This window comes from Podarcis pityusensis (genome assembly GCF_964106645.2).
Source record: "Podarcis pityusensis genome assembly, chromosome: 4".
Lineage (NCBI taxonomy): Eukaryota > Metazoa > Chordata > Lepidosauria > Squamata > Lacertidae > Podarcis > Podarcis pityusensis.
Window position 1 is genome coordinate 1341692 of NC_138027.1, and position 12373 is coordinate 1354064.

At 45.3% G+C, this 12373-nt stretch overlaps 3 protein-coding genes across 3 annotated transcripts in view; all 3 read right to left on the reverse strand.

Moving 5' to 3' along the window:
* LOC308475174 (uncharacterized protein) overlaps window positions 1-12373 on the reverse strand; it is a 105180-nt gene that overhangs the window by 72984 nt on the left and 19823 nt on the right. The gene's annotated exons all lie outside the window — the stretch shown is intronic.
* The window catches only part of LOC308475073 (uncharacterized protein), a 133925-nt gene that overhangs the window by 57340 nt on the left and 64212 nt on the right, over window positions 1-12373 (reverse strand). Inside the window, exon 8 of the mRNA XM_081001890.1 lies at window positions 3574-3700. Coding sequence (XP_080858016.1) covers window positions 3574-3700 — 127 coding nt within the window. The remainder of the gene's footprint in view (window positions 1-3573; window positions 3701-12373) is intronic.
* On the reverse strand, window positions 6255-8286 carry LOC308476311 (zinc finger protein 24-like; the record flags this gene model as incomplete). The annotated part of the gene is made up of 4 exons (XM_081003851.1): window positions 8173-8286; window positions 6734-7224; window positions 6446-6527; window positions 6255-6271 (listed from the first exon to the last, which is right to left on the reverse strand). The coding sequence occupies exons 2-4, from the start codon at window positions 7133-7135 to the stop codon at window positions 6255-6257; spliced, it is 501 nt and encodes a 166-aa protein (XP_080859977.1). The 5' UTR covers window positions 7136-7224; window positions 8173-8286.

Here is a 12373-nt window from a genome sequence, read left to right on the forward strand (position 1 = left end):
AAGCCAATAACAACAGAAGAGATCCAAAATGCAATAAAAAGGATGAAAACAGGCAAAGCTCCAGGCCCAGATGGACTTTCGACAAAACATTACAAAGCCTTGGACGAACAACTTATCCCTGCATTAGGTGAAGTTATGAATAATATTATGCAAGGAGGGAATATACTGAACACATGGAGGGAAGCGCACATAACTCTGATCCCTAAACCAGACACGGACAGATTAAATATCAAAAATTACAGACCCATCTCTTTGTTAAATAATGACTATAAAATTTTTACAAACATATTAGCAGATAGATTGAAAAGAAGCTTGAAAGATCAAGCTGGGTTTCTGCCCAATAGACATCTTAAAGATAATATAAGACACATTGTAAACATCATAGAATATCTGGAAATCAGAAATGAAATACCAGCAGTGTTAATTTTCATTGACGCAGAAAAAGCGTTCGACAATGTGTCGTGGCAGTTTTTATTAAAAAGTATGGAAGCAATGGGGATAGAAGGAACATTTATGAAGGGTATAAGAGCTACATATTCTAAACAAACAGCTAAATTAATTATTAATAACAATTTGACACAGTCATTTGAAATTACAAAAGGAACGAGACAAGGATGCCCTCTATCCCCCCTGCTATTTATAATGGTTCTAGAGGTGATAGCAAACAGGATGAGGAAAATACCGGAAATTCGTGGAATCAAAATTGGAAAGAAGGAATATAAATTGAAAGCGTATGCGGACGACCTGGTACTTACTCTAGAAGAACCACAAATTACTGTCGGTAAAGCATTACAAGAATTAGAGGAGTTTGGTAAATTATCAGAATTTAAATTAAATAAAACAAAAACAAAAATTATGACCAAAAATCTGGAGAAGTATGTGACAGAGCAGTTAGAACATTAATATGGAATTAAAGTAGCGAAAAAAGTGAAATATCTAGGGATCCAATTAACAATGAGAAACATTAATTTAATCAGTGATAACTACAATACAACATGGAAAGAAATTAAAAGAGATTTGGACACATGGAATAGAATAAAGCTATCTTGGTCTGGGAGAATGGCCGCAATAAAAATGAACATTCTTCCGAAGAAGCTATTTCTTTTTCAGACAATTCCAGTAATTAAGGGATCAACACAATTTAAGGATTGGCAAAAAACACTGTCAAAATTCATCTGGCAAGGAAAAAGACCAAGAATTAAATTTCAATTATTAACAGATTGGAAGGAAAGAGGGGGATTCTCTTTTCCAAATTTAAAATTATATTATGAAGCATCTTGTCTATGTTGGATCAAGGAATGGATTACGTTAGAAAACACGGATTTATTGGATTTGGAAGGATTTAACAACAGATATGGTTGGCATGGGCTGGATGAATCCCAAGCTGGAATTAAGATTGCCGGAAGGAATATCAACAACCTCAGATATGCAGATGACACAACCTTGATGGCAGAAAGTGAGGAGGAATTAAAGAACCTTTTATTGAGGGTGAAAGAGGAGAGCGCAAAATATGGTCTGAAGCTCAACATCAAAAAAACGAAGATCATGGCCACTGGTCCCATCACCTCCTGGCAAATAGAAGGGGAAGAAATGGAGGCAGTAAGAGATTTTACTTTCTTGGGCTCCATGATCACTGCAGATGGTGACAGCAGTCACAAAATTAAAAGACGCCTACTTCTTGGGAGAAAAGCAATGACAAACCTAGACAGCATCTTAAAAAGTAGAGACATCACCTTGCCAACAAAGGTCCGTATAGTAAAAGCTATGGTTTTCCCAGTAGTGATGTATGGAAGTGAGAGCTGGACCATAAAGAAGGCTGATCGCGGAAGAATTGATGCTTTTGAATTATGGTGCTGGAGGAGACTCTTGAGAGTCCCATGGACTGCAAGAAGATCAAACGTATCCATTCTTAACGAAATCAGCCCTGAGTGCTCACTGGAAGGACAGATCCTGAAGCTGAGGCTCCAATACTTTGGCCACCTCATGAGAAGAGAAGACTCCCTGGAAAAGACCCTGATGTTGGGAAAGATGGAGGGCACAAGGAGAAGGGGACGACAGAGGACGAGATGGTTGGATGGTGTTCTTGAAGCTACCAGCATGAGTTTGATCAAACTGCGGGAGGCAGTGGAGGACAGAAGTGCCTGGCGTGCTTTGGTCCATGGGGTCATGAAGAGTCGGACACGACTAAACGACTAAAGAACAACAACAATGGTTGGCATTCTTATTTGTGGCTTAATAAGGCCAAAGTTCATAGAGGCTTTTCGAATCACATTTTTAGAGGTGCTCTATATGAAGTTTGGGAGAAAAATAAAAAATTATTAGAAAGAAACACACCCTGGTGGCTTTCACCGATAGACATACTAACAACAAAAAAACTGAACATGGAAGGAAAAAGAATAACTTATGAAGAAATTTTAGTAAAAAGGGAGAGAGGATGGAAAATTAAAACATACGAGGAATTAAAAAACAAATTAACAGGGTGGTTACAATATCACCAGGTAAATGCTTTATGGAATGAAGATAAAAAATTAGGATTCAATGAGAAGAAATCTAAATATCCAACAGAAATCTTGGAAGGGAAAACAAAGCTTTTATCAACAATGTACAGTCTTCTATTGGAATGGGATACCAAAAACGAGGAAATCAAGGAGGTGATGGTAAAATGGGCGATTGACCTGGGTTATAACATAGATTATGAGAAATGGACAACTTTATGGAATAAGGGAATGAAACTTACGGCATGTTCCACTTTAAGGGAAAACCTAGAAAAAATGATGTATAGGTGGTATATTACCCCAGTCAAATTAGTAAAAATGTATAAAACGGGAAACAAAGCTTGCTGGAAATGTAAAGATGGAGACCTATATCATATGTGGTGGACATGCGAGAAAATGAAAAGATTCTGGGATCTAATATATAATGAATTAATGAAAATTGTTAGGTATACCTTTCCCAAAAAACCGGAGGCATTTTTATTAGGGATAATAGGGGACGAAATAAAAAAGGTTGATCATAAGTTATTTCAGTATGCAACGGTGGCAGCCAGGATTTTAGTTGCACAAAAATGGAAGACATCAGAAATCCCAAATGTTATGGAATGGCAGGTAAAATTATTTGAATATACGGAATTAGCGAAAATGACACATAGGATTTGAAACCAAAAAGGATCTAAGTTTGTAGAAGAATGGAGTAAATTTGTAACATACATAGAAATTAATTGTAGAAGCTTAAGGACTACAGCAGGATTAGATTAACTCTTGTGATGTATATATAAAAAACTCGATGAAACTGTAAGAGATGAGAATTACTAAGAAAACCGCAACTGGGAAGGAGGGAGGTCGAGGCATGATCTAGCGCAATGTAGATATGATGACAACATGTGTGATTGCAAAGAATGTTTTATTTAATTCTTTATTTATTATTTATCATTTTGTGTCAGTGTTTTGTTTTGTTTATTTGTTTTTTGGAAAATGCCAATAAAAAAAAGAAAAGAAAGAAAATATATGAGGTTTGTCACATAGAGGTATTTTTTGAATTTCCAGGCAGATAGGACAATCCCACAGGGAGCCTTACCAAGAGAGGCCACGATCCCCCGATTCTCCTCCATGACGTCCTTATGCAGAGCTCTCTGGTCAGGATCCAGCAACGCCCACTCCTCGTCCGTGAAACGAACAGCGACATCTTCAAAGCACACTGGACCCTAAAAGAAAAAGGGAAATGTCCTCCTCTGAGACAGCAGAAATATAATCTGCTACACAATGCTCTGTTGTTTCCTTCCTCTTAATTGCTGTGTTATTTTTATATATATATATATTTTTAATTTTAACTAATAAATTATAAAATGTACCACAAAACTTATCACTTATACAATCTTTTTAGACTTCCATCAGCACCTCTGATGATCCACCATTTTAACCACTTCTTATGCGTTTCTTAACTTTATATTGCCTTTACATCTCTTAACAAATCATCCTTCCCCTTGTCCATTTTTTCCATACTTCTAATAATACTCCTCACAAAACTTCTTGCAACCCTACAAACGTCGTCTGTTCTTCACAATTACTTTTCAATTTACTCCAGTCTTCCGTGAATTTCTGGTCTTGCCGGTTTAGAATCCTTCCTGTTCATAGCTGTCAACTTACAGATTTGAAAATAAGGGACCAGCAGCCATGAAAATAAGGGACCAGCAGCCAAAATAAGGGACCTGCAGCCTCACCTGTCCCAGGCACTCCAGTCTTCCTGTCCTCCTGCAGTCTGGTCAAACTCATGCTGGTAGCTTCGAGAACACTGTCCAACCAACTTTGTAACCAGAGGTTCAACTGAATAGAATCTGAATCACATGCACCACAAGGCCTATGCAGCCTCAACTTAAGATGGCTCCCCGGCCTGGCTTTGCTCTGCAAAGTTTGCAGCAGCACGTGCAACAAAATGGCGTCCAGCATTCAAAAACCGCCTCAGCTTGCATTAACTAGCCACACACAAGGTATGCAAGCTCCACCCCCCAGTCGTTCTTAGACTTCTTATTGGGTGAGCAACACAGCCAAGCAACACAGTTGGAGCCTCCCTCCTCCCTGGCCGGCAGGGAGGGAGGGAGAGGAGCTGCTTCCTTTGAAATTTAAGGGACATCATTTAAGGGACATTTAAGGGACATCCATCAATAAGGGACAGCAGCGGGACATGGCGCTGGAATAAGGGACTGTCCCTTCAAATAAGGGACACTTGACAGCTATGTTTCTGTTAGTTTATCTAATTCTGCTGCGTTGTTTCAATAGGATTGCTTTGCTGCACATTTTAATTATGGGTAGCTATTTTGACGTTTTAATTGAATTATTTTATTCTGCATTTTGACTATGGGTATTCGTCTTTGTGCAAATAGGTGGTTCTCCAGCTTATGTTTTCCACGCTATTCTGCCTACGCAAGCATTCCAGTTTCCCCGATGGAAGGATCCACTTTCTCCTCTCCTCGTGTGCTGTTTTGGGGATGTTCCCTCCCAGTGCCCTAGAGCCAAATTCAAGGGATTCCTGGGGGCATGGAGAGGGGGAGGAATGAGGGGCAGGCCCCATTTCGCAGCAGCTGGGGCTGGATAGGTGAATCTTGGACACTATTTGTTCTCCTCTGTCCACTGCTTTGAAGCCTATTTTAGCACTCAGTGATGAATATAGAAATACAAGAAGCCTAGTTTGGATGGCCATCTGTCTTGGAGGATCTAGCTGGGACTCCTGCAATGCAGGGGGTGGGACTTGATGACCCTTGGGGTCCCTTTCAACTCTAGGATTCCATGAAAACTGCAACTACAGATGAATCCTACTGGAAACATTCAGAAGGCTGGTGTCACAGAGATATACAGGTAGGAAATCCCATAATTCACAGCTGGAATAAACTCTTTATCAGCAAGAACACGATATTCACAGTCTTGGCTGAGCTTCAGGCCTAATGAGAAGAGCAGCTCATTCCCTGAGGGGCTGTCAGTTTGCACTGTCAAATCAATTAATGGACTAGTTGTCTAGGTAGAAGTTACTTTAGTGTGGAGGTATATGAAAAGTGAGATTATATAGTGCAAAGTTTGAAGAGAGTGAAGACCCCGGCTCCCCACAACTTTCCAAGTCCCCCCCCCGGGGGTTTCTAGCATACGATTGAACAGTGCGCCAGTGTGCAGCCTGCCTTTGCTCCTCCATGTTAGACCTCTCTTGGCTCTGAGAGACAAGCAGGGAGGGTGGCTTCTGGCAGAAGGAGAGGGAGCCCCCGGTGGCTCCTCCTTCTCCTGACTCACCTCTGCCTCTCGACTTTCCTCCTCCCACTCGCCTCCTTCCTCTTCTGCCTCTGATTCTGGACTGCATTCTGCCACAGAGTCTCCCAGCTGTCGCCCTGTTACCTCTTCAGCTTCTGACACGTCCTCTTCCCAGGTGTCTCCCTCTTCTCCATCTAACCGCTCATCCTTCCTCTACCTTCACTCCTTGGGCTCTGAGACGTCTTCGTTTCCTGGTTCCCTGGCTGCTTCCTCCCACCATTCCTCTGTGCCCAACCAGCCCATGACATTGCTCCATCCCTCAGCCTCTGTCCCCACAAGGCGGCTTCCCCTAACCTGATCTGGTTCCACAGCAGCTGTTTCTTTTCTGCCCCCATGAAAACATGGATCAGGAGGTTTTGCCAGCATCCTTCTGTCACCTGCAAGAGAAAAAAGGTAAGCAGGATGCCAGGAGTGCCTGCTTCTCTCACAGGTGTAACAGGGCATCTCTAACTACAGATGGGCCTTTCAGAAAACCTTTCTTGCTGAGTGCAGTTGGACGTTTGTGCCCATTTCATATGTTAGTTGTGCAAAACTACTTCTCCCTTCCTTTGGACCCTTGTTCCCAACTGTCCTTCCCCCCCCAAAAAAGAACTCACAGATTAGTTGGAAAACCAACAGAACGAGACCAAACGGAGAAAAGCCACCTTCCTCCTTACCCAGTGGCCTCTCTCTAGTGTCCAACGGAGGCGTCTCTGCCTCACAGGAATCCAGGTCCATTTCTGCTAAACGATCCCTTTTCTGAAAGAGCAACAAGGATTCAAAACAGAGAATGAATGGCGAGAAATGTTAGAAAGAGAATGACAAAGACAGACGCTTTAAGGGTGTTAGATCTCATTCTATGGATGCCTTCCCAGGAAAAGAATGGGCCAACAGTAGAGCATTATGGGATGTTCTCCATCCTGTTTGGAGCCACTTGGGAGTATCCAGAGCAAAGTCTCTCTCACCTGCTTTCTCTTCTCTGCCTGACTCAGGAGGAAACCTTCGGCCAGGGCCACCGCCTGGGAACTGGTCTCCGCTCCACAGTCCCTCACCCAGCTCCCCAGCTCCGGTGGAAGGACAGCCAGGAACTGCTCCAAGATCACCAGGTCCAGCATCTCAGCTTTCGTGTGCCTTTCTGGCTTCAGCCACTGACGGTCAAGGTGGTAGAGTCGGCTGCAAACCTCTCGGGGTCCTTTGGCCTCCTTGCAGCAGAACTGCCTCAACTGCTGGCTCTGCACCTCTGAGCGGAGGGTGCCCTCCTCACCCAGGAACATCTGCCCAGAGTTTTCCCAGAATCCCCCACTGCTCCCAGTTTGGATGGCATGGCCTCTTCCTGCTCCAGGGCTAGCTAAGTCTCGCTCATCCATCTGTGCTCTCAGGAAGCCTCGGAGAGATCAGAAGGTACCCTTTGGTCTTCTGCCAAGTTCTGCCTGTGCTAATGAGGTGCTAGCAAATCCTATAAAGCAAATACATTGTTTAGTTAGAGAATTTTTAGGTCAGAAGAAGAGAAATGTTCCTTGAGCAAGCATGGATGAGTCTTCCTAGGAACCAGGGTGGGACTGTACCAAACCATGAGATATCTTCTGAAGAAGAAGACGGAGGAGGAGAGAAGAGGAAGAAGAAGAAGAAGGAGAAGAGGAGGTGGAGGAGGTGGAGGAGGGGAAGTAGCCTCTAGCTCTCCTAGGAGGAAGATTGCAATGCAAAACGTGGAGGCAACTGCAGGGATTTCTCTGAGTTGAATCAGTCTAGTTGCTCCTGCCTTCGAGTAAATGCAAGAAGTCAGAACTGACTGACAAGGGAATAATTTGTATCTTGTGGAAAATGGATACTTGGCTCTAGTGGGGGTCCTCACCTGGGCGTCCTCAGGAGTTGCTCCCCCCACCCCCACGCTTCTGTCTCCTTTTCTTGCACTTGGTCTCTCTGCTGCTCTCCAGACAGACTCCTGGGGTGGGGTCCCTTTTTCTTTCTCTTGAGGGCCAGGTACGTATCTGGAAAACCCCAGAGAGCCATTTCCCTTGAAATTTAGGCGGCCAGTTTATTATGATTATTCTCTTAGATAGCTGAACACACACACAGCCATTGATGCCCAGGTCCCTGGAGGCTCAGTGAGGAGCAGCGCCCATTTCCGGCTGCTTTGCCAGCAACAATCCCTTTGGGACAGAGAGGATGTGGTCCTGGGATGCCCTGCTCTGGGTGCGAGGGGATTGCTGCAGTGGCCTCCGTGGGGAGCTGCCCTGGGAGACACTGGGAAACTGGTCCCCAATGCGGCAGCCAGACTCTGGGCTGGGATCCCTCTCTTTACTCCTCTCCTTTCTCTCCCACCTTTTCTTCCTCCCTCCCTGTGGGGTTTTCTTGGGGGGGGGCTAGTCCACCTCCTCGTCCAGCTTTGGAAAACCATTTGCACATTTTCCCTCTGTTGTGCACTGATGCTGAGAGACGTCACAGAGAGTCAAAGTTCTAGGGACTCCTTAGTTTGAAGAAGGAGATTTCGGGGGAGTCATTGTTTTTCTGAAGGGGGTGGCGGAAGCCCAAATGAGTTTGGGACCCTCTGATCTGCAGGAAGGAGAGCGTGGCAGACCTGGCCCCTCCCTGGCAGGACCCTCTCCTCCCTTACTTGGGGTCCCCTCCCCCTGCAGGAGCAGATCAGGCCCCCCAGGCATCCTCCCCTGCTGCAGCCCTGGGACCCCCACCAGATCCCAGAGAGAGAGGAGACTCACCAGATCCCAGAGAGAGAGGAGACTCACCAGATCCCAGAGAGAGAGGAGACTCACCAGATCCCAGAGAGAGAGGAGACTCACCAGATCCCAGGAGGGGACAAACAAGCAGGAAAGGACTGGGGAGGGAGGGGCCTTGGCTCTGGAGGACCTGCCCCCACTTACTTCCTGTCCTCTCTAGGAAGGCAGCTCCGTTCCCTTTAACCCTTGCAAGGCCAGTCCCCCCAGCTGAGTCCTCTCTCGCCTCTGTGAACCTCAGCTCTTTATTCTTTTGAATGGCTCTAAGGGGGCAGCTTCCCCCTGGCTCCGCCTATGCCAAGGGATACTTTGGGGGGCCTTTGGCTCTTGGCTGGGCTCTGAGCATCTCCCTCGGTCCCTTGGGGGGGGCCTTTGGCTCTTGGCTGGGCTCTGAGCATCTCCCTCGGTCCCTTTTTGGGGGGGCCTTTGGCTCTTGGCTGGGCTCTGAGCATCTCCCTCGGTCCCTTTTGGGGGGGCCTTTGGCTCTTGGCTGGGCTCTGAGCATCTCCCTCGGTCCCTTTGGGGGGGGCCTTTGGCTCTTGGCTGGGCTCTGAGCATCTCCCTTGGTCCCTTTTTGGGGGGGCCTTTGGCTCTTGGCTGGGCTCTGAGCATCTCCCTCAGTCCCTTTTTTGGGGGGCCTTTGGCTCTTGGCTGGGCTCTGAGCATCTCCCTCGGTCCCTTTTTTGGGGGGGCCTTTGGCTCTTGGCTGGGCTCTGAGCATCTCCCTCGGTCCCTTTTTTGGGGGGGCCTTTGGCTCTTGGCTGGGCTCTGAGCATCTCCCTCGGTCCCTCGCCAGGAAGCAGAGGAGCAGCGCAGTCCAGGCTGGAGCGCAGCGGGAGAGACGCCGCCGCTCTGGGTGGGGAGAGAGAGCCGTGCTGCAGCCGGAGAGAAGCCGGCCTGGGAGGCGGGGGGGGGGGAGGGAGAGTTCAGGGCTTGGGGACACCTCCCTTTTGAGCGGGGGGATGGTCAGGAGTTGTCGAGCTTTTTGGACGGAAATAACTCAAAATAATGAGCTCCGACGCTAAACGGCTGCTTCCCTTCTCAAAATCAGTTGTTACTTTAGGTTTCCAGAATACAGTGGTACCTCAGGTTACAGACGCTTCAGGTTACAGACTCCGCTAACCCAGAAATAGTACCTCAGGTTAAGAACTTTGCTTCCGGATGAGAACAGAAATTGTGCAGCAGCGGCAGCAGGCGGCCCCATTAGCTAAAGTGGTGCTTCAGGTTTCAGGTTAAGAACAGACCCCCAGAACGAATTAAGTACTTAACCCGAGGTACCACTGTGAATACTACAGTATAAGGTTTAAGTCTGTTTCTGCGGCTTCTCTCTCATCCCCTCACTTAGTTATGAGAGGTCTTTCCGTGAGGTACTTTTGACACAGCCCAGCTTCCTTCACAGCGAGGGGCCACTTTTCCTCGGTTCCCCTCTCTCTTAGCAATCCCACTCCTGAGGTATTTTCCTTTGTATGCCAGACCCAGGGGATCCTCTCCATAGATATTCTCCTCAGAGCGGATGATCCACTCAGATCAGAGCCACTTCTCCCTCCCTCCCTCCCTCCCTCTCCTCATCCCCATCTTCTCTCAACCTTCCCTCTCTCCCATCTCAAATCCCCTCAGAAACGGCTCTTTATTTTCCCTCCAAAAGTGCTGGCGCCACCCCCCTCTGGGTAGCCAATCAGAAAGAGGCTCTGGCCCCCTGGTGGAATGGTGAGGCACTGCACCCCAGACTCTGCTCTGGCTCTGCTGTCGGTCACAGCAGCCAGCTGCCCCAGCAGGCCTTGCAATCTCCCCACCGCTTGAGCCGTCCTCCATTGTCTCCCGAGACAGACGGATGAGGAGAGAGCCATTCAGGGGCCACAGGAAAGGGGCATTGGGGGCCGACAGAGGCAAAATGGAGCGGGGCAGCATTGCTGAAAGGATGCCTACCTCTCTCTCTCTCCTTCCTTCTCAATATCCGTTATTGCTAGCTAAGAAATTGGGGAAAAGGCAGCTACTCTGTGTAGGGTTTCTTGGGGTTGAGATCCGTAAGCTGAGTATGGTACGATTTCTCAGCAATAAATATGATACACTTTTATGGGTATTACGGAAAATTCCAGGTTGAGAGACGACTCATCAGCCCAGTCAAGTGCAAGTCCCTCATGGATCCATGCGGTTGGTAAAAGAAGGAAGTTCCAGCCAAGTAATTTGGAGCAAAACAGTGGTCTTTAAACTTTTTTCAATCTTCTTCCACCGACTCTTCTCCCTGGTCTCGGATTCTGCCAGTCATTTCCACCAGTTCCATGTAGTCCATCAGCTTCATCTGCCATTCCTCCAGTGTGGGTAGATCTTGTGTCTTCCAATACTTTGCGATGAGTATTCTTGCTGCTGTTGTTGCATACATAAAGAAAGTTCTATCCTTCTTTAACACCAATTGGCCGACCATGCCCAGGAGAAAGGCCTCTGGTTTCTTCAGGAAGGTATATTTAAATACCTTTTTCATTTCATTATAAATCATCTCCCAGAATGTCTTAATCCTTGGGCATGTCCACCAAAGGTGAAAGAATGTACCTTCAGTCTCATTACATTTCCAACATTTATTTTCGGGCAAATGGTAAATTTTTGCAAGCTTGACTGGTGTCATGTACCACCTATAAATCATTTTCATTAAGTTTTCTCTTAAGGCATTACATGCCGTAAATTTCATGCCTGTGGTCCATAACTGTTCCCAGTCAGCCATCATTATATTATGTCCAACATCTTGTGCCCATTTAATCATAGCTGATTTCACCGTTTCATCCTGAGTGTTCCATTTCAACATCAGGTTGTACATTTTTGACAAATTCTTAATTTTGGAATCTAGCAGTTCTGTTTCCAATTTTGATTTTTCCACCTGGAAACCAACTTTTTTGTCCAAATTATATGCCTCCATTATTTGGTAATAATGGAGCCAATCTCGCACTTTATTTTTCAATTTTTCAAAGCTCTGCAATTTTAGTCTGTCTCCCTCTTGTTCCAGAATTTCCCAATATTTCAGCCATTTGGCCTCCATATTGAGTTTTTTCTGTGCCTTCGCTTCCATTGGTGACAATCATCTTGGGGTTTTCTTTTCCAACAAATCTTTATATCTCATCCATACATTAAACAATGCTTTTCTAACAATATGATTTTTAAACGCTTTATGTACTTTTACCTTATTGTACCACAAATATGCATGCCAACCAAATACATTATTGAAACCTTCTAGGTCCAACACATCAGTGTTTTCAAGTAGCAGCCATTCTCTCAGCCAACAAAAAGCAGCTGATTCATAGTAGAGTTTTAGGTCTGGCAGGGCAAATCCACCTCTTTCTTTGGCATCAGTTAATATCTTAAATTTTATTCGAGGCTTCTTGCCCTGCCAAACAAATCTGGAAATATCTTTCTGCCACTTCTTGAAACAATCCATCTTATCCAAAATTTGTAATGTTTGAAACAAAAACAACATCCTTGGCAGCACATTCATTTTTATCACAGCAATTTGGCCTAACAATGATAACTTCAAATTTGACCATATTTCTAAATCCTTTTTCACTTCAATCCAACATTTTTCATAATTATCCTTAAACAGATTTACATTTTTGGCAGTCATATTAACCCCTAAATATTTCACTTTCTTAACCAATGTTAGTCCTGTCTCTTCCTGAAACTTCTCTCTCTCATTAAATTTTTCTCTAAAACCTTAGTTTTCATCTTATTCAGCTTAAAACCTGCTACTTGCCCAAATTCTTGAATCAGTTCCAATACCCTTTTTGTACTAGATTCTGGTTCCTGTAGGGTCAATACTAAATCATCAGCAAATACTTTCAGTTTATACTGTTTAACTCCCACTTGTATACCTTTGACCTCTTGGTCCTT